Source organism: Centrocercus urophasianus, unplaced genomic scaffold, assembly GCF_019232065.1.
Source record: "Centrocercus urophasianus isolate 14NV4802_14NV808 unplaced genomic scaffold, USGS_Curo_1.0 seq_15, whole genome shotgun sequence".
Classification (NCBI taxonomy): Eukaryota; Metazoa; Chordata; class Aves; order Galliformes; family Phasianidae; genus Centrocercus; species Centrocercus urophasianus.
Genome location: NW_024884697.1, coordinates 5,656,055 through 5,678,181, shown reverse-complemented (window position 1 = coordinate 5,678,181; position 22,127 = coordinate 5,656,055). Strand labels below are relative to the sequence as shown.

At 42.6% G+C, this 22,127-nt stretch overlaps 1 protein-coding gene across 2 annotated transcripts in view; it reads left to right on the top strand.

The window, feature by feature from the left end:
* The window catches only part of BEND7 (BEN domain containing 7), a 48,324-nt gene extending 27,092 nt beyond the window's left edge, over positions 1–21,232 (top strand). The window contains exons 6-9 of one of the 2 annotated variants that reach the window (XM_042815364.1): positions 971–1,196; positions 5,803–5,922; positions 14,048–14,095; positions 19,235–21,232. In XM_042815364.1, the coding sequence (XP_042671298.1) occupies positions 971–1,196; positions 5,803–5,922; positions 14,048–14,095; positions 19,235–19,296 (456 nt within the window). In that variant the 3' untranslated portion in view covers positions 19,297–21,232. Of the gene's footprint in view, positions 1–970; positions 1,197–5,802; positions 5,923–14,044; positions 14,096–19,234 lie in introns of both variants that reach the window. The other variant, XM_042815363.1, reaches the window with a different exon arrangement.
* The last annotated feature ends 895 nt before the right edge of the window (positions 21,233–22,127 follow it).

Sequence of the window (22,127 nt, the reverse complement as noted above, 5' to 3'; positions counted from 1 at the left end):
TCCAGATATTATCTTAAATACAGTCTTTTCTTGATGCATCTTCAAGCTATATAAATAATTATTCCATGCAGATGCCTTGTGTAAGCATTTTGTGGTGATGGACATAGGAAGAAGACAATGCTGTAAATATTGTTCATGTAATTTCTGATTTGTACAGACAGAGGCAACAGAAAAACTCAGAAAGTGGACTTCTTTGAAGGCCTTTGTCTGCTTTGGCCCGTAGTGTACTTGAGACAAGTCTGATGAAATACAAGATCATTTTTTCCCTCTTCTGCTCCTCCATCTCCCTTTCTGGAAGTGATTTGCCACTGAGATTTTCTGTGCTGAAATAAGCCATGTGCGTAACATCATCCTGTTCTCAGGATGCATTTAGGGGATATGAAACCAAGGGAAAAGTAGCTGATCAGCAAGCCCTGGCGAAGAGACAACCTCCAAGTCATCCTCTACTTCATTTCGTATAGATGGCATTTGCACTGAGAGCCCTCTTGGGAAGCTACATGGAATGGGGCTGTTGGCCCTGCAGTTGTCCTTCCTGGAAGTACCTGGCTGTCCCACAGCATGCTAATCAGCATCGTTTGCCAAGGAAACAGGTCCATAAAAATGATTAGCTAAATGGCTCAAAAGCTTTGTGTAGGAACGTCGCTCTAGGATGATCATCTGCTTTGTAATTATTATCAATATTGAAAGGTATCTCTTTTCTTTTTTGTTAGCTGTATGCCTTGAAATAATGTCAGTGATTGTTAACTATTACAGTGGCTAGACGTAAGTGTGATTATTTGATTTGCCTTTTGAAGTTACTCACTGATGGAGTTTGATTTCAATGAAGTAGGCTGCTGTGGTATTGAATAGTTGGAAAAAGATTCGTGGTTTGATTATTTAAGTGATTGAGAAATCTCACCAGATGCATGACTGAAGTAAAATAATGTGTTTGAATGCCATTTTAATTAAAACATTTGTGTTCTTTTGGTAGCCAGAAGTGCAACTTGCAGAAGGCTTTGATGTCTTCATGCCGAAATCTCAGCTGGACTCTATATTATCAAACTATACTCGCTCAGGAAGTCTGCTATTTAGGAAGCTGGTTTGTGCATTTTTTGATGACCAGACTTTGGCTAACTCTTTACCAAATGGCAAAAGGAAAAGAGGGCTCAATGACAACCGGAAAGGACTAGACCAAAATATTGTGGGTGCAATAAAAGGTATGCTTTTACTTTCTTTCATACGTGTAACTAGAACATATTCTCAGCTGAGGAGGATGTAAAGGGATTAGAATTTCTGACGTGCATTAGGTCTATTAAAATATGCAGTCTTATTTTTATTCTCTTTCGTTCACTTGTTAAAAATAGATTCTACAGGGACAGCTTGTGTTAAGTTTAAGCCAATGATTCCGGTTTCTGAAGTCAGGCTCCAAGGTTAGAATCTCAATGTTCTTTTAAGTTTGGGTGTTGTTTTTTTTTCTGGATATCAGAGGCACAAAGAAATCCTGAAAACATAATGAGATCACAACTGTTCCTCTTTAATCAAAATTCTGAGGCTTGCTGTATATCTGACTGTGTCTGCTCTGTAAATAGTTCAGTAGTTGGTGGCTGAATGGGGGAGAAGTGGTGGAAGATTATGTTGGGACCAGGAGATGAGTTTGTTGCTCATAAAAACTGTGAAGGTTTACCTTTTGTGGAAACAAGTTTCTTAGTTGAGTGTTTCTTATGTTGCGTCTTTTTTGCTAGTGATCACTACTTTCCAGGTTCCAGAATAACACATCTACCATCAAACACTGTGATCACAACATATAAAGAGCTAGCTAGCATTACATGGGAGATTCTGAATTGGATTCTGCAGTTTTGAAATCTCATACAGCAGAAAAACTACGCAAGTTATAAAAAGACAGGCTGCACTGCAAAGCAGAGCTGACCAAGCACGAATACAGGCTGACAAAGATCAAATACAGGCTGGGCGGAGAATGGCTTGAGAGAAGCCCTCAGAAGGATCTGGGGGTGTCCACTGATAAAAGACTCAACAGGAGCCAGCAATGTCTGCTTGCAGCCCAGAAGGCCAGCTGTATTCTGGGTTGCTTCAAGAGAAGTGTGACCAGGAGGTCAAGGGAGGTGATTCTGCCCCTCTATTCTGCTCTCGTGAGATCACATCTGGAGTATTGCTTCCAGTTCTAGAGCTCCCAACACAAGATATCAGGCTGTTGGAATGGGTCCAGAGGAGGGCCATGAAGATGATCAGAGAGCTGGAGCAGCACCCCTATGAGGCTGAGAGAGTTTGGGCCCTTCAGCCTGGAGAAGAGAAGGCTTTGGGAAGACCTTATAGCTGCCTTCTTCCAGTGTCTGAAGGGGGACTACAGAAAAGCTGAGAAGGGACTTTTTATAAGGACATGTAGAGACAGAATGAGGAAAAATAGCTCTAAACTGAAAGAGGGTAGATTTAGACTAGATATTAGAAATTCTTTACTGTGAGGGTGGTGAGACATTGGAACAGGCTGCCCAGATAGGTTATGGACGCCCCATCCCTGGAAGCATTCAAGGCCAGGGTGGATGGGCTTCTGAACAGCATGGTCTTGTGGGAGGTGGTCCTTGTGGCTTAGAAATAGATGATCTTAAGGGTCCAACCCAAACCATTCTATGATTCTATGATTATTGTAGGGCCCCTGACTTGTCCTGAGGTACAGGACAAGGTAACCTAGGTGACATAAAGCAATGAGAAGAATTCCTGTAAGCACATTGGCAGCTAAAAGAGGAAGGGAAACCTTTTGCAGGCATGGTGTGTGTAGTTTCACCCCCACTCTCATGCAAGAAAACCATTGACATGTAAGGAGTGAGTCCAGTGGATGGCCACCAAGATTGTTGCAGGACCAAAGTAGGTAAGTGATGACATAAGTGTGTGAATTGACTTGGGAGAAAAGGATGAGAGAACTGGGGTCAGTCAGCCTGGAGAAGAGAGTGCTCAGGAGAAACCATATTGCTGTCCATTACTGCATAGTGGAATGGCATGGAGAAGGTGGGGCCAGATTGAAGAGGCGCAAGAAGTGTTGGACGCATGGAGAATTTCAACCTGATACAGGAAGCTTTTTTAACATGAGGGTGATCAGACAGTGGACCTGGAGCTCAGAGGGGCTGCAGGATCTCTGTTCTCAAAGGTATTCAGAATTTCATTGGACATGGTCCAGAGCATCATGATCTAGTTGGCTGTGCTTTGAGTAGGAGGTTGGACACGGAGACCTCCAGAGGTCCCTTTTAACCCGTGTGATTCTTTAGTAAGGTGTCTGTGTCATAGTCTTAACACACTACCTTTTTTTTTCCTTGAGCTCAATCCTCTGTGAAGATCTGAAGTTGAATTCACTTCATCTGTATCTTGGTCTTCCCAAAAAGCTTTAAATGGAAGAGAAATGAATCAAAATTATTAAAAAAAATCCACTACTTGGACCAGCACTGTAGTAAAAAATTGCTTTTCAGTGGATGCAGTAGCACTATTAAAAGAGCAGTCATCACCCACTATGGAGAACAGTGTTTCTCAGTAGCTAAGTTTGTATTACCAGAGCAAATTCTGAAGTCTGGTTCAGCCTCTTCCCTTGGTGACAGTGGGGAAGAAAGGAAGGAGTTGTAGTTTCACAGATAAAAATTGTGGTGGTACTGCTGGACACCACTGTAATAATAATCTTCACTGCTACTTAAAGTATTGCCCAAACTCTAGTTCATGATCTGTGTTAGGGGAGCCTGTTCTTAGAAGCTGTGATGGAATACAATGCTAAGGGCTGATGTACTGTGGATCTTTACTCAGCCTGGCTCCAGCAGCACCCTTTTTCCTTGGGCTGTCGGACACTGTGGTTTCATTTGTTCCAAGAAATGACTGAGTCAGTATGAAATCTCCATGAGGACAACAACATGTTGTTTGCATTATTTCGTTAGGACGTTCCTCTGCCACGTGTTCAAGACATCCTTTAGTGGCACTTCAGTCCTTCCCCATGTCAGAGATACAAAAGTGGAGACAAGGCTGTATTCATGACAGACATGAGCAGAGAACTCAAAGGAGAGACTGCTGGCTTGAAAATTCTCCTTGTCTGGAAGCATTTTAACTACCATCTTTATGAGTAGTTTAATACTGCTGCAACAGAATGATTAGCCAGCGAGAAATTCTTCTGTCTGACTTTGGATATTCAGTGGCACTTGTTGAATCACTTGCAGCATTTCTCCTGAACAATCAGTTTCTCTTGTGAGCTGCATCAATTTTCACCTACAACTCAGAGGAGTGGGGAGAGAGAGAACAAAGATCAGAGGTAGTTGTTTTTTCATTATGTTCTTGACAAAAAATCCAGCCCTGCATGAAGGTCCATTCCTGCAGAAGTCAATGAGCTGTCTTCAGATCTGCTGGGGATTTGATCTGATTTATGGCACGGGTGGTTACCACAGTACAGCTCAGATGAGCTGGAATGATGAGCTCCCACTTCTGCCTTTTTCCTACTACATTCCCACTTATTTTTTTTTCAGTCCTCGTGCTTTCATAACCACGCATCGAGCAACCTAATCTATTCTGAATTTCATTGAAGAGAAGAACTAGCAAGGCAATGTACAGGCTCTCCAAGGCTGCCATGATTTAGTTTCCCATGCAGACCACAGCAAGCAAGGTCGTAATTCCACCTTAGGAGCTTGCAATAGACAACCTGGCTACAGCCTGTTGTCACAGGATGACCCCCAGGCCATGGTCACCAACTCAATCTACAGTCACATGTTCGAAGTGCAAGACTTAGGACATCAGTCAGGCTCCCATTGTGTTAAGGACCACATGGATTCAGAAGGGAAAGATGATTTCTGCCTTCAAAGAGCCTCTAAGATTGAATGCTGGCACCATGTGAGACTGTGCTGACTTCTCTGAGCTCCTTGAGTGATTGTTCGTCTTTGCTGAACAGACTACAGAGAAAAGTATTGTTAATGCTTTTCATGCAGTGATTTTGTCAAATTGTGAATGTGAAAAGAATTTGGAGAGTGCAATTGCTTTGGACTCCTTTGGAATTACCAGCCAGCACTGTGTCAAAACTCTGTGTGCAAAAATACCAAATGGTCAACTTTTGCTACATGTTCCCTCGTCCCATTTGTGCAACATTTATTCCCAAGGATTACAAATTCCTCCATCTGGAACCAGTTTTCTTTATCTGTTGGTCATAATAGACAGTTGGTTCTGAGAACCATGACCAAGCCTACAATAGCAATACTAGCAGTAATAATATTTTTTGTATTTTTGCCCTTTTCACACACCTCTCAGTTGTATGATGAACAGTATTTTTCACAAGGAAGTCTTTCTTTTAGTGGCTTTATAAGAATGCTATTCCATCTAATTTGGTGGTCTGAGAGCAACAACTGCAGGGATTTCTGCCATAGTGGGAACTGTGTCTTCCATCAGTTTGCTTGTAGACTTAGAAATGAGTCCGAGAGCCCAGCAGGTGACCAGATGTTCAGTTCTCTTCTTACACCATATGGAAAGCAGCAGTTAGAAGTGCCTACCACATCTGGAGACTCAGTTCAAAGTACGGTGTTATTTTCTGGTGATATTCTAGTGTGAAATTCATGGATGTCACATGGATGGTATTAACTGTTTCTTTAGGATAGGCTTTTGTAAGTAATAGCTATGATAGTTATATAGACAAATGACTTCTGAATGATAAAATCATGAAACACTGAGTTTGACCAGATTTGGCAATTCAATTTTGTGCAGTTGATGTTTTGGTACATTTTCTTTGTAATCCTCTTCAGCCTCCTTTATTTCAATTGTGGTGGCACTTTTAAAAAAGATGGTATCTTTTTATTTCAGTCTTCACAGAAAGATACTGCACTGCCAACCATGTGGATAAACTTCCTGGTCCTAGGGACTGGGTCCAAATTCTTCAGGATCAAATTAAACTGGCAAGAAGGCGATTAAAAAGAGGCTCAGGTATGTATAAAAATATTAGGAAAAACATATGAGAGTAAAATTAAAATTGTACAGCCTTTCTGTCCACAGAATTGTCTTTCTTGTTAAATGTGACTGTTGTGTATGTTCACTCTATGAAAATTTGATCTCTCAGGTTTAGCAGGTTTCTGTGTCAAGTACAGGGTAACGAGTTGAGCTGTTTTTGCAACCAAGTTAGCTTAGAGTCTTCCTCAAATGTTGTCTCCAACCTCCTTCCATTAGCAACTGTAACTTCTTAGAATCTCAGAATATCCTGCAGTGGAAGGGACCCATGAAGGTTATCGAGTTCAATGCCTGATTCTCAGGGCAACCTAAAAGTTAAGAGCATTCTTCCTAGTGTTCTATGGAATCTGAGTTATAAACTATCTCATCCAGCCAGGTTGCAGGTGGAAGGTTTTAAGTTCTGTGTTACTTGGCCTGACAAGCCACTTCTGTACTGTTAGGACATAACCTAAATTACCTTTCCTTCCAAACTGTGTGTGTCTGGAAGGTCACATTCCTCATGAAAGAATTGACGTGACTGTAGCAAAAAAAAAAAGAATGACCCACACTGACTGTGCTTATGAGGACCTTCCAAAGCATAGGAGTGAGCTTGCCTGTGGTGACTAACAAGTAATTTCAGTAGGGATTTGCAGCAGTTACTTAGCTCTGTAGGACAGCATGCGTGCTTGATTGTGGGACTGGCCCAGCACAGTTAGCTCAGCAGTGATGCAGTTCCAGCACTTGGCCCATGAGCTCTCAGTTGAGCTGACAGACAGCAGTGTGCAGTCTCCAAATCCCTTGTGGAATTCATAGGAACCTGAAAGCAGTAGCACTGATTAAGAGATGTGTAATTGCTTCATAAAGCTTAACTAGCCTCATTCTCATCTTCGTGCCGCCTGTCCTACAAGGGGCTTCGCTTACTTTTCATAGAATCATAGAATGGCTTGGGTTGAAGGGGAACTCAGAGACCATCTAGTTCCAATCCCTGTGCCATGGGCAGGATTGCTGACTACTGAATCAGGCAGTAGATCACTTCACCCTTCTAGTGTTTCTTAAGGCTCTCCTGTGGTCGTATTTCCTGCCCATCTCTCCCTTGGAGCATCTGACACCTGTTAGCATCTGTGAGCTTAAGGAATGGAAAACCAAGTGGCTAAGACAGGGATGGTGAGTCAGACCACAGGAAAACAGAAGAATGTTTCTCTCCTGCTCCATGTGTCAGTCAGCATTTTCAGAATTGACACAGGACTGGGAGGGAAATGCAGATTATTCAGTAGCATAAGCTTCCCTGAGTAGAACAGCAAACCATCACTAGCTTTAATAAGGGTTTCTTGTGCATGTTGGGGGAGGGAAGAGAGAGGGATACAAGATAATCTTGTTAACGATAGTGTCAGATTACTGATACTGTACAACATGACTGCTTTCTGCCCCTTTCAAAGGCTGGCTGGGCAGGACAGGAGCCCAGTATTAGGCTCTGTAGGTGAAGAGCACAGTGTGGGATGTGGGAAATAGAGGGCCTTTGGGTTGTCTGCAGAAGACCCTCAGGAAAGAGGATTGACCTAATTTTGTTTAGATTTTTATTTTCTTTTCATCCTTTTTTTAAGGACTTTTTGATGCCTCTGCAGGATATTAATTAAAATGACAGTGGTGTTCTGCTTTTACCTTTTAAATGGCACTTTCATCTCTGGTCCTTTCCTGGGATGGAAGCATCTGAGTAGAGGATATTGTCTCCAAGTTAGCAAGACTGTAAAGAAAAATAAATGAAGCTGAGTTCGGTGAAACTGAATTAGATAAGTTCCAATCCCTGCAGAGGGAAGCTAACACAACCATTATGGGAATGAGAAGTAAACAGAAATGTACCTAGCAGAAACATACCTTATTTACTAAAAGAAGTGCATGCTAACTGGATTGCTAGAAAAGCTCTATTTTTTTCTGATGTTTAGTGTATTGATTGTTCCCTGTTTTCTTTCTGCTATTTGGACACAGGCAGACGTGTTCTTTTTTATCTAGCAGGAGTGATTGAATGTGCTGCTGTTGTTCCTGTCCACTGCTTAGAGGTTCCCTCTTTTGTGACGGAGCTGCCAGAGCTGATCATGCCAGCACTCTGCATTCTGCTTCCAGTGCAAGCTCATCCACACTGTTGCAGTGATGGCTCAGATTAACCCAACCTGACCTTGCACTGAAGCAAATGAGAAGTGTTTACATTTGCTTTGCTGGCCTTTGTGGTGGAAAAGCAGTAGGTAGCAGCAAAGAGGAGCGAACGGGTTGCAATAACATTTTCATCTTGTTGAAACAAATTTTTTTAGTACTTGTGCATTGTAATCATGAGCTTCTGATGAGAGATGTAGATCTGATCAGACAACAGATCTGTCCAGTCCCGTGTTTTGTTTCCAGCAATGGCAATTAGCAGGTGCATAGGTGGGTCTACAAGGGTAAACCTGTCTATTTGGTCTGCAAACTGCAAATTTTAACTGTTAATTGTGAAGGCTTTCTGAAACTGTGAAAGCTGTATGTAACTTACAGCAGCCAAGATGCAAGAGGAGGGCAGGGATGGAGAGAGGTTTGATCTGCTGAGGGGAGGTGATGTTCTCTGGCTCCCAAAATGTTGCTTTTGAGAACCTGAAGACTAGTGGAGTCACAGCCACTGAGCTGAATACTTGTAGTCCCCTGGAAATCCGTATGGAGAGCAATCACTGAGGGCCAGACCCATAAATAAAGTGTTGGGAAATACTGAGGGGTGAAGTAGGAACTTCAGTCCTACAAGAGAGTGAGATAGAAGCTGACACCGGAGGCCAAGCAAGTGTCCTACTCCCAAATCATCCTCTCTGTTCTGCCTGCACTTACTGAAACCTGCCATCTAAACTTGTTGTGGGCTAAGGTGCCTGAAGAACAATTCTGAGCCAGCGTTAATCTGAGACTTTCTAAGCCAACTCAAAATCTGTTTCTAGTTTGTTCTGATGCACAAGCTTTACTTGGAAAAGTTCAATTTTGTCTATTTATTTCCCAGAATCCACAAAACAACTTTTTAGTCACCACTGAGTTGTGCTAAATTTGAGCAGCAGAAGAGATGAGAGGCAGGTTTTCCATTCTGTTTGCCTTCCCCTGAGCCATTTACTCCATCCTCTGATTAGTTTTTCATTTCAAACCACATAGTAAGACACTGCATTCATGAATAGCCCTCTCTGCTTTATCCTGTGAAACATTATTTCAGTCTGATAACATAAAACCTGCTCTAGCTTTCAGTGATATTAATAATTTCAAAGAATTCTAGTGACGAGTGTGTTGGATCTGCTTTTTGTACCTGTTTCTCTGGGGTATATTCTCTTGAGTATTCCCAAATTAAATGAAATCATGATCACTGGATGATAGATGCTGTCCAGCTTCAACCTTATTTATCATGTTTTGCTCATCTCCTAGAATTAGGTACAGAAAAGCTCTCCACTTGGAAAGCTAATAACAAAAAAAACCACTTAAAATTGTGCTTTCTAGAAAATAGTTCCCCAGTGTAAATTCTGAAAGGTTGTTATCTTAAGGCAAATAAAAATTCATTTAAGTTCTAAATCAGTGACAGTATTCATGGCTGGAAATACTATTTTTTAATTTATTTATTTTGCTTTGGCTTTTTCTCAGTTCTTTTAGATTATTGCCTGAGATCTGAGACTTGGGTAGGTTGTTTTTTTTTTTTTTAATTGTTAGATCTGAGAATAAAGCTGTCACTGCCATTAAATTTTTATTGGCCTTGTTCAGTCTGTTCAAAATTTCACAAGTTGGCTGTCACAAAGGGGAGAAGAGACTGTGAGGTTAATGTTACAAACAGATGTTATAATTAAAATTAAATAGTATGATAATATTCTTCAGCCCTGACTGTTGGGCCCATATCATGCCAACAGCACAGCCTACTGAGGCACAGCTTCGTAGTGCCAGATCTGTCTCCTCCCAGCACAGAACCTGAGCCTGCTTGGCTTGTGGGATCAGATGCAAAGTGGCCTGGAAGGGAAGAAGTCAAAGGGAGCCACGTGTGTAATATTTCCTCTTTGAAAGCGGCGTGAATGACTGTGCAAATTGCCTTGTAATTTACACATTGTGTTTCCCATTGTGTGGTCTTTCCACCTACAGAGAGAATTGGGGTAGGGGACTGGTGGCCTTGCCAGTGTCAGTGCAGAGACAGACGACCATTAGCATAATGATCTGAGGGCAAAATAAGAGGGAACTGACTTGCTGTTCATGTCGCTCCGTGCCAGACATAGTATCCAAGCCTTTTGATTACTAAACTCTTCATCCATTAATAAGCAGTAGGTCAGGGGCAGCACATCTCTTACAGTCAGATCTTCCTCCCTTTTTATGTTCTGAAGAGTGTAAGCCATTATGCTGTAATGTCTGTCCATTGCATAGCCAGGAAAGCTGACGTTGTATGACTAACGCTCCTGAAACTGAGGGTGAGAGCTGTTCATGCAAAGTGATTACATTGTGCTTAACCTGGAAGCTTTTGATTGCCATAGCCAATAAAGGAAAACATAGCACTGTTGGAAAACATGCTGAAACTTTTCAGGCAGAATTAATTTAAATAAATTGCATTCCATGACATTTCATCCTTGAATTGTTTAAAATCAATGTTACCTTGTTGCAATGTAAAATAGTAGGAACAAAGGGAGAAAAAAATGCTTACACTCAAGAAGTGTGTCTTTTCTCCCCAGTCCTTGTTCAAATTGCTGCTTCCATTGCCTTGTATGAGGATTTTTTGTTTTGTTTTGTTTGCTATCTATTTCTCTTCATCCTTCTGATTTCCCTGGTCTGTGGTTTTGATGTAACATCTCTGTGTTGTGGGAGATGGCGTTGATTTTTTGCTTAGCAATACACGCATCACCAGGAAGGATGTAAGATGCGAGTCCAAGATGTGGTACAGTGCTTTTGTGGCCAGTATCTGAGTAAAGATAGCAATATCAAAATAAATGACTGCACTGATAATCTTTCCAGCCCTAGGCATGCATGTACTTCAGTACAAGGAGCAAAACAGCAAGTGTACAATTAATGAACATGTACATCTAAACAATTTTGGGGAAGAAAAGACCTCTAAGGAAATGACTACTGTGATTGTTTTGCAAGAGCTACTGAGCCCTAGCCATGCAGCCAGAGGACAGAAAGGAGTCTCAGAATTACCTCAGCAGGGTCTATTCCTGTTTGCCTCGTTTTGCAAGCTGACTCAAGACACTTGAATTTTGGCTGGCAGTCTCAGGGTGTGGTTGTTGAAGGCAAACCTTTCCTGCTTGGAATCCAATGTGAGAAGATGCTGGTTTACATCCATGTTAGGAGGTCAGGGTGTTTGTCATGCGTTTGTGAGCAGGAGCTTTACTGATCATACTTTGCTTGAAGCTGTGGTTACGTATCCAGTTTCATAAAACAAATGCAGACAGCTACTGAGAAGAGTAAGTAGGTTCTCAGTGTTTCTGTCTTGTTTCCACTCCCTTTTTGGCACTGGAAAAAGCATTCATTCAACTGTACTGTCAGTTTTTAACTAGTTCTGACCTCTGTGACTGCATGAATGTTTGTGCTGGCATGAGGAACGAGCTTGGAACAATTGGTGACGAGCTTTATCTCCTCTTTAGTGCCATCAGTACTGTGGTATTGTGCCAGATTAAAATGGCCAGGTAATTACTTTTGTCATCATCACTGTTGGTTCTGCAAGTTTGGAGACTCAAGTCCTTACCTTCTGAAAGGCAGGGACTTCCTGGCCTCCACTTGTTACTGTGTTACTTCATTCTCCTTCAAGTTCAGCCAGGTGTGAGAAGGGCAATGAAGTAGAGGGATAGCCACGTCTGCAAGAGTTTCTGCTGAGACTTCCAGTAAATTCTACCACTTTAGTGCACAGTGTATTTGGCACAGACTCTGATATGGATAGATGGAAGATTTTCAGACCATTCCCAAAGCTCACCTCTTGCTTCCTCCATTTTCATAGCTTGAGTCCCACGGGACCATTTACTGTTTTTCATCTCTTGTATGCTGAATAACCGTGCTGCAGAACTGCTTGGTGCAGGTGCTTCTTCATAACACAGCAAGAAGTTGGGCTCAGAATGCCACTGCAGTAGGATGTATCCTGTCTGTTTTTCTCAGCTGCTCACTGCACCACACTTGCTCATCCATCACTGTTAGTCCAATCCATACGAATGCAGAGACAGAGAATCATGTAATCTCTTAGATGTGGCACTGAAGGACATGATTTAGTGGGCATGTTGGTGATGATGGGTCGATGGTTGGACTAAATGATCTTAGTGATCTTTTCCAACCTTAATGATTCTGTGATTCTTTTCTCATTCATTCAGCTCCATGTTCTTTCCAAAATTAATGATTTTAATACATCCAGGCACTTAATTTCTTTCTGTTCAGTGTACCACCTTCTCATAGGAAGCAGAAAAAGGTTCAAGGCAGAATCAGGGTAACTTGTACGTCCATGTCATGTACTTGTCAAGGCTCTCCACTTAAACCTTCCAGGGATGAAAGCTGTTTAGTACTAGGGGTTTCTTGTTTGTTTCCTCTCTCTACAGCTGCCTGCAAGGAGGTTGTAGTGAGGAGGCTGTTGATCTCTTTTCTAAGGGGGCGATTGATAGGACATGAGGAAATGGTCTCAAGGTGCTGCTGGATACTAAGAAGAATTTATTCACTGAGAGTTTGGCTAAGAATTGGACTAAGCTGCCCAGAGACATAATGAAGTCCACATCCCTGGGTGTATTTAAGAGACACATAGATGTGGCAGTGAGGGACGTGGTTTAGTGTTGAGATCTGGGGGGTCATGTTGGTGCTGAAGGTCTTTTCCAACCCAGATGGTGCAGTGATTCTTTAATGCAACTTATTTTGTGGAACCGAGTAAAGAGCATATAACTAAAAACTAAACTGGCATCCAGCAAGTGAGAAAGGGTAGCAAGGGGTAGCAGAAGGAAGGGAACTCTAATGTAGCTCAGCAGCTAGATGAGTTTCTCTTTTGATATCCTCGTAACGGCAACAACTTGATATCCTTTTGTGTAGCTATAATAAACAGTCCAGGACAGTTAGCTTAGTTTCAAGTGGAAGCTAAATGAAGTTGCTCAGTGCATCTATAGCCTCGGTTGAAACTTGATGTCAATGAATAATGTGCAGTGAATGGATGTGATAAGATGTATATCCACCGCAGTGATCACGTGCAATGTCAAGGACTTCTTCTCTATGACTATAGCTAGTTTGCTGAAGTGCTCTTGAAGATATTGCGTTCTAAAGGCCTAAAATATGCTGAGTTGTCAAAAGACAAAGGTAGTAGGATTTTGAATAGGACTTGTGTACATTTGACTCCTAATTCCTGGTGGCTGCCTGTAATGTACTCTAGGTTCAAACACACACACTAGAATACGGCGGTCTAACAAGTTGCTGCACATCTGCTGAGCCATTTGAACTATCTTTATGCATACCTTTGGTTGGTGACAAATATGAGATGAACAAATTAAGCTTTACAAACTAAGCTTTCAGCCTTCTTTTCTGTGGGCTAAATTAAGTCAAATTTTGCATAAGCTATGGATTAAAAGCGTGTGTGTGTATCTACATTGTAATTGATTGTGTACCTGCATGGCTACATGTTTGTGTAAGCATGTTGGGTGCCCACTGCCAAGTCATTCTGCCCTGGCACATCTGTTCCTCCCAAAACAAGCTTGCCTGCGGTCACAGGAAGTTTGGCTGCAGAAATGAGAATATTCACACTTTTCCCTTAGGAATCTGATGATGGCAGCTGCAGGAGGATCGAGCATCAGCCTTGGGGGTTCCTATTCCAAGGGCTGCTGGGGCTAGCTTAACAAACAAACTTCTCTTCTGTGATTTTATGAAATGGTTGCAATTCCCCTCGTGTCTTGAAACCTTAAAATGAGACAGTGTCACTCCAGCCTGTTTCTGGCACAGCCGTTTATTAATACCAAACTCCCTCTTCTAAGTTTGCATTTTTATTTTATGACCTTTTTCTCCGAGCAGTGAGTTTTTAACTGAGCAATAGCAAATTGAAGCTGAGGAAAGTAGATAGAAAATGCAAAATCACTCTACACTATGTAGCTTTTTAATCGCATGCCTGTATTCAGTAAAAGTAATGAGATTTCTTGTTTATATTTGTAATCAGCAGAGCCAACTGACTATGATGAGAAGCCGGACATTTCTTTACTACAAACAGGTAAAATGCATTAAAATTTTTATCAGCTTCCAATGTGTGTATTTGTTTATTGCACAGCAGCATTTTCCAATAATCCTGGCATGCCGTATACCGTCGGGTAATTGTACAGAGGACCCAGCTATCTGACTTTTCAATGCTCTGCATTAAAAAACAAATGCACCAGAATCTTACAATTTCCCCCTCTATTTCACATTTGTAAAACCTCAAGGTTCGTGATAGCAGCTAAGCTAATAAGGCTGGTAAGTTACTGTGTGTATTCTAAACAGGGACTTTGCTCACCCCCAGTATTTCTGGGAGTTTTTTGAATTCCTAACAGTGTTATTGGTAGGGACAGACACAGTGATTTCTGTTGAAGCTTCCATTCAGTTGTGCATGGTATTAGCAATATCTTACGTGTACACAAGGATTGCGAAGACAGTTTTATGGTGGGTAAGTGTTGTTTTACTTCTTCTTGAAGAGCATTCACACCATCTCAAAGCCTGACAGTTATTAAAAGCAGTGGCCTTGGGAGTAAATATTTTTGCACTGAGGGTGAAATCTGAACCACTCTCTCATTAAGAGTCAGTTCATTAATAATTGCCCTGATGGTAGGAGACGAGCTCCCACAGCTGATTGGAGGCAGTGTCTTAAGGAGATGATCGTTTCCCTGTCATTTCACCAGGTTGCAGCTTAATGCTGACAAAGCCAAGGGAAAAGGGAGGGATGCTACAGATGCTACGAGACTTTTAGCAGATGAATAGGGTCAAGGATTGCAGTTCATTATAATCAGATTCCGAAGGTGTAACAACAAAGGGTGGCTGGAGATCAGCTGTGCCATTTGTGTGACGATCAGAACGTGACTGGCATTGGGCTGCTGGGCGCAGGACGTAGGACCTGGAGGCTCAGGGTGGTTGGGAGAGCAGCAGTGCAGCATCTGCCTCAGCAGGATCACTTCCTAATCTCTCTTACATAAGGGCTGGAGAAGGAGCTTTCATCCACCACTGCTGCACGCTGGGGCCAGAGCAGCAGCTGCCAGCCGCCCAGCGTGGCTGCTTGAAATCCTGCTGTCAGAGCACGTGCAGTTACTAAGGAATAGGACCAGCGAAGCAGCGGTGAGGACAAGCAGCTATAGTCTTGTGCTGGCAGAGACCCAGTGGGGGCTGGGAGCACACGCTTGCTGTGAGCCGCCGTGCTGCTTTCTTGGCCAGCCACTGAATATTTCAGGGTACTATTGTGATAATAGACACAGGAAGCTCTAGTTTGGAAGATCTCTTCCAAGTGACATCCTGTTTGTTTCTTTTATCAGGGAGGGAAGCAATTCCATTGAAAGAGCACCCTAATAAAGCTCGCTAATGCTACGTGGTGTTATCTTTTCAGTGCTGGTATAATCGTGTTAAGGAGCAGAATTATCGGATTGCTGTGCTTTTCTTTGGAGGCAGCTTCTGTAGCTACTACTTGTATCTGACGTTATCGATGGAATGGGCATGATGAGATGGTTGGGGCAGAGAAGATGGCTCTCTTTCCACTCTGCTATCAGTCTGATTGCTTATACACCTGTGAGCATCTGTGCACGCACAGTTCTTGAGCTGCAGGGTCCCTCTGCATGCGTATGTCTCCATACTATCTGTGGAAGCATGCCTAAATAAACCACGCTACGATTTGCTTTGGTGGGGGAGGTGATGCTCACAGGCTGCACGCCAGGCATTTGACTCACACCCATTATTATATGTGTGCAAGTGTCTCTTTATAGTGCATATCGATGTAATACAATACTGTTCTTGGAAGCAAGTGATTTAAAGTGATATGCAGACAGTCTAATGACAATAATTACAATGGAGAGCCAAAATACAGATGCTTTCTATCTAGGAGTGTCACATAAGAGGTGAAATGCAACTTTTACAGAGGTCTTTCCCTGTCTTAGTACAGCTGGTTTTATAAAGGATGCTACTGGCAGGGCATTAAAAGAGACCGTTAATGTGAGGTATTCAAGCTGTCTTCTCTGTTTGGCTTGAAAACTCTTTGGGGAAGAGTTTGTGTGTTTGTGCAGTGGCTGCCCTGATAGCTGACATCTCCAGAAGCTATTTTGAGAAAAATCAGGAACAAGCAGTGGTTAATGTGGTGTGGTGAAAGCAGACTGAATCAGATTGCATAGAGTCTTGCACAAGGATGGACTGGGAGAAATGGTGGGGTGTTGGAGCTGCTTGTGACGGACATCAGGTGGTCTTGAATCGTAGAATTGTGTGAGTTGGAAGGAACCTTTAAAGGTCATCTAGCCCAATTTCCCTGCAGTGAACAGGGACACTTACAGCTAGATCAGGTTGCTCAGAGTCCTGTCCAGCCTGACCTTGAGTTTCTCCAGGGACAGGACATCCAACACCTCTCTGGGCAACCTGTTTCAGTGCCTCACCACCCTTACTGGAAGAAACTATTTCATAATACTCAATCTAAATTTCTCCTCTTTTAGTTTGAATCCATTTCCCCTTTTCCTATGCAGCAGACCCAGCTAAAGAGTCTGTCCCCTTGGCTTTCAAGAGCTGGACAAACTTGTGAAGTGAAAGCACCCAGTGTGAACTGAATCAATGGGAACTGCTTGTGCAGAAAAAGAGGAACTAGGCTGTCTTTCATCTGTCTTTTTTGCTCAGTCAATGCTGCCCAGTGACATTATAAAGGGGTCTGGGTACACATGGACTATTGGAGTTACAATTCTTCAACCTGCACATTTGCAGATCACAGCCTATGGCTGGCACTTTGAGTTGAAAGTCTGCTTGCTCTCATCTCTCTTCATAGTTGGCAGGGTAAGGAGGTAGTTCAGATGAGCTAAGTTTGTATTTGGAAGTAAGTGACTCTTTGGCACAGGGAGAACTATGCTCTGAGTGCAGTTAATTTATCCAGGTGCCTATAGCCAGGTTTGAATGTGCTCCCTCTGGGCCCACAGGTAGCAAAGTTGTGGGCTTTGGGGAGGGGAGGAGTGTTTTGTTTGCAAAACTGTCCTTTGGAACTTGAAATCCTTGTAAAAACATAGCTGGTACATTCTCACAAAACTGGGCAAGGTGTTTGTGCCCAATTATATTTTAGCACTTCAGAACAGGAATCATGCTCCTCTTTTAAAATCACTGGAGATGCTAAGAGTGCCTTTGCTTTGAAGGCTGATGATTGAAGGGTGTTTAAAGAGAATTGGAAGAACTGTGGCAGGGAAACTTGCTAGGAACTTTGGCGGAATAACAGATGAATCTCAAGAAAATACCAGAAGAATTTGTCTCTAGCAAACCTTATGAAAGCTCAGGTTTTCCACAGCTCCAGCTGTTGCACGTACTGACACAGCTGTTGCTTAAGCTGAAGTCTGTGTCCAAACCTGAGCTGAGATGGATCAGACAGCTCCCAGGCTAATCGCTGTGTGGAACTGGAAGACTGGTCAGTTTCTGAGTGATGTGGGAACCTGAAAGCTGTGAGAAATCTCTTTATCAGGCTGAAGACATGGCAGCTTTTAGAATCTGTCCGTATCAGCTGGCATTGCAAAAACAAAACTCATCTTATTTTGTCTGTGATTTACATTGAGCATCTGGATTTCATGTTTAAAAAAAAGGCATAACCGTGAGTTCTGCATGTGGGAACCAATTTAAGGTGGCTGTAGCACCCTTTTCATCAACTCTCATCTTGAAAATCACATTTGGAATAGATATGCACCCAAGACCACGAGCCCTCCTTACACTTGTGTTCTGGGCCGCAGCTGTGCCGAAGGTTTTGGATGGATTCTCCACATTGGGGTTAATTTCAAGATGAGAAATATTTTTTATATCCCTAAAAGAATCAGAGACAGTAACATCCCAATCCTCAGGTCCAGAGGTGATACAGCTTTGTGAAAAGATGATAACAATCTCTTGGTAAAGAAACCAATGATAAGAAAATAGCAGCAATCCAATTCTATGTAGGTTGTCTCCTTTTCTCTCGAAATACAATATCAAGAAAACCAAGCTTCAAAAAAAAAAAACCCACCTTTTTGAAACCTTAAATATAAATCCTTTATTGTAATATAAATCTTTATCCTTTCAATGCATGATTGTATGAGTCTTTCCTTTTTCATTGGGTCGTATTTGCCTCTTACACTGATTGATGTCTGTCTCCTGTTTGCCCTGTGTTCTCAGCACTGTAGTTGTAATTCTTCTGTCCATCTTTCATTGTTCTGTTTAGAAAGAAAAACACATTCTTAAAGTGGTATCAAAAAGATGGGTTATAATCATAGAGCACACCTGCTTTTTTTCATTCTGCCATATGCATTTAGACTGCCGTGGTGCAGGAATTTTTTTTCCTCATTTTTTTCCCAAAGAACATCCAAAAATATGCACTCCGGGTTTAAAATTCATGTGGTGCTTTTTTCACTCCTTCAGAAACGTAACTTCAAAGCGGGAAACATTGCAGTGCAGTTTGCGTCGTGGCCTAATGCAGCACTTCACATCTCAAGTGGGGTGTGCTTTATTTTCAGTGGAGAAACGTTGCTCAGTATGAAAGGAAATCCATTCAGTTTGCTTTCTTTAGGCGGTTGGTTCTACTCTAGGAGGAATGAAGCAGTCGCTGTCTGTTCATTCTGATGGGTGATTGTCCCCCTCTACTCAGCTCTTGTGAGGCCCCATCTGCAGTACTGCATCCAGGCCTGGGGCCCCCAGCACAGGAAAGACATGGAGCTCTTGGAGCAGGTCCAGAGGAGGGCACTGAGATGATCAGAGGGCTGGAGCACCTCTCCTATGGGGAAAGGTTGAGGGAACTGGGCTTGTTTAGCTTGGAGAAGAGAAGGCTCCAGGGAGACCTCATTGTGGCCTTCCAGTACTTGAAGGGAGCACATAAACAGGACGGGGAAATAAACAGATGCTGTTTATGAGGGTGGAGAGTGATAGGACAAGGGTCCAAACTGGTCTTAAACTGAGACAGGGAGGTTTGGGTTAGATATCAGGAGGAATTTTTTCACACAGAGGGTGGTGAAGCCCTGGAACAGGTTGCCCAAGGAGGCTGTGGATGCCCCATCCCTGCAGGCATTGTATGAAATTGAGATCAGAATTCATAATGTCATTTCTATCTTTCGCTTTGCTTTTAAATGAATGACTGAACTGATTTCTTAAACGTGCTTTTACTTTTAAGCTAATGGCTTCAAACCCTTCCTTCCTTCAGGTAACCTGTTTGACACCACAACAGATAGCCTGATAGATGCAAGCCTCGATTTTCCTGTTTAAATTTTACATCCTGCGCCAGTGGTTTTAGCAGATATGAACCTCCTGTCGTTTAAGTAATGTCCATGTGAGGTCAACGTTGGGATGTTGGATCCTGCAGCACGTGGATGTCCACACCGTTCTCCCTTCACGTTTGTGTTGTCTCACACGTTTTCCCAGTCACTTCAAATAACAAAACCGACAGATTGTTTCGCTGTTTTTCAGCTTAATTAAAGATGATTTCTCTCCATATCGTGCATTAGTTAATTGGTGTGGTATCCTCTGTAACTGAAGTCATTCTCTTGCTTTTGTTTTCCCTTTGCCATTGTACCATTCCACATGGCTGTATGATTGCCAGCAGTGTTTCTTTCATCTTAAGCTATGCAGAGGTGAATAAACACAGTTGGATGACTCTTCCCCTCCCCTGGGACCATGGTGGCATTTCTCTCCTTCCCAAACCCAAGGGGCTTGATGAGCACTTAAGAGGTGAAGCACTTTGTTCTTGTGCATATGCAGACCCACCTTTCCTGTCTGGCTGCTATTTATCTGTTTGAAGACCTGTGGTACAAATGGCCAGTCATATATACCTGTAATTCAGAGGGCACGGTTGGATTGGATTTAGGACTAAAGAGAGCAGGATCTGTCTCATTGGCATCCATTTCTGGGTAATAACAGGGATAAGTTGCAGATCAAGCAAGCTGGAATTCCCCTGTGTGGTGCCAGTGTGATGGCTCTTGAGTGGTTTTGTAGTGCAGATTACAGGAGGAGACCATTCTCTCCTCCTTTGTCCACCATCTTTTCCTACCGCCTCAATCTCAAGATGTTCTACTTTGCTAATTTCCAGAAAAGGAGTCTGCGCACTGTGACTTTTCAACTACTGCCCTTGGGGACACTATTTACCCATTTCAAAGCAGATAAATCCTAGCACAGCCTGGCACTCTGTTGCTATCTCAGTAGTCAAGATCACTGAACTGATCAAGAAATTGCACTGCCCTCTTAGGCATGGAAACTGTTCATCCTTTCAGGTCGGGGCGAAGCTAAAATCTTACACAGCCCTCCATGCAAACTGCTGCTTCTGCACCTTTCAACAGCACTAAATTCACTTTAAAATCGTAGGGAAAAAGTCGAGAAGGTCTTCGACCAGCAGAGAATTCCAGTGCGTTCCCTGCGATTTGAGGGAGAGATTGCTATAGCCTTCACCATTGTGTTTCATTTTCCTTTGTGTATTTTAGGCGCATCTTTTCTTTCCTCCTTTGAAACTACTTGGCCTTTGAGTGTTTCAACTGAAGTGCTATTACAGAGTTGTTTGTTTGTTTTTTTAAGTATTTAAAGATTTATTTCTCTCGTAACAACCCTTAAGTCTGTTTCTCCAAAGCTGCTGAATGCCCACAAACAACACTGTGATGCGTTCACCCAGCACCCGAGAAGCCAGGCACCCAGCCCTCCCCACCCGCAATGATGTACTTTTAGGAATGGCCGTGTCTTCTCTAAAACTGTGGAATATATTGAATGTGCACTGCAAACCTTAACAGAGTCTTTCCTTCATCATGGCTTGGAGTTGTGTGCATTGGGCAGGGGCGGCGGCGCCCCGTCGTGTCCGTCTCGTAACACTTGGGCGATGGAATCTGCGTTTTGTACATTTTGGAGATTGCGTTTGTGTTTATTTAACTGTGACTACTGTGCAGACTTTCTTCAGAAATCTTTTTATAGGGTTTATTAGAAAGAAAAAAAAAAATCATTCCATATTTAGGTAAAAATGTCTCGATCTTCTGTATATAAGTTTTATTAATATGTAAATATTTAGATATTTTTAAATTACTATGTTCTTAATAAAGCGACAAGGGACTAGTTGTGAGCTGGTGTATAACATTGTGTTGTGTTACCGATCTCTGGGAAACCTTCTGTCAATCCAGAAAAAAAAAACAAAAAAGCAACCCTACAATAAATGACTTTAATTGAATGTGCCTTTCTGTGTTCTGTGCTGGATTCCCTGTTTCATCGAAACATAGGATCACAGAATCATTTGAGTTGGAAAGGACCCTTAAAGGCTGTCTGGTCCAACTGTCCTGCAATGAACCTACAGCTCCATCAGGTGCTCAGAGCCCATGCAGCAGACCTTGAGCATCTCTGGGAACAGGGCATCCACTCTTTGGGCAACCTCCTGTTGCCTCCTCACCCTTGCTGTAAAAAACTTCTTCCTTATATCCAGTCTAAATCTCTCCTCTTTTAGTTTGAAACCATTTCCCCTTGTCCTGTCACAAAGGAATGAGCTAGCAAGTCATGGACTGTACAAGGAAACGTGGAAAACCCCAGAGGTTGCCACCACAGTGCTGTTTTTCTGCTTCTGATGGAAACAAGTGCCTGTCAGTCAGAACAATGGCCATGTCCAATCACACAAGCATTAAGTGCTGATATGCTTGAAGCCTAATTTTAATTGAATTAGGTGCCTTTACAATCTTCATTTAAAAGGTTAAGCTCTGCTTCTATGGAAACAACACATAGGAAGGACGAACCACTACTCGTAATTTGGAGTATCCGCAAAGATACACACTTGGTCATTTATTATCCCACCCTCATCAAATGCTGTGTAGCCTCAGGAAGTATTTCCTGAAGATACACGTTCCTGGTAATCCTCAATCCATTACAAGGAGCTGGTGGAGCAGAAGAGTGCCTTGCTGCTCCTCTTCTGGCTTCTGCATGGAGCACTCGGGAGCACTTGCTAGGGAAAAGTCCAGTGATAATTTCATTTGCACTTTGCCAGGAACCACAGCGCAGCAGATCTTGCCTATGGCTGGGATGCAGCAGCGCTGCTCCATCTGTTAAAGCAGCTCCAGGACCGAAGCTCCAGCAGCCTG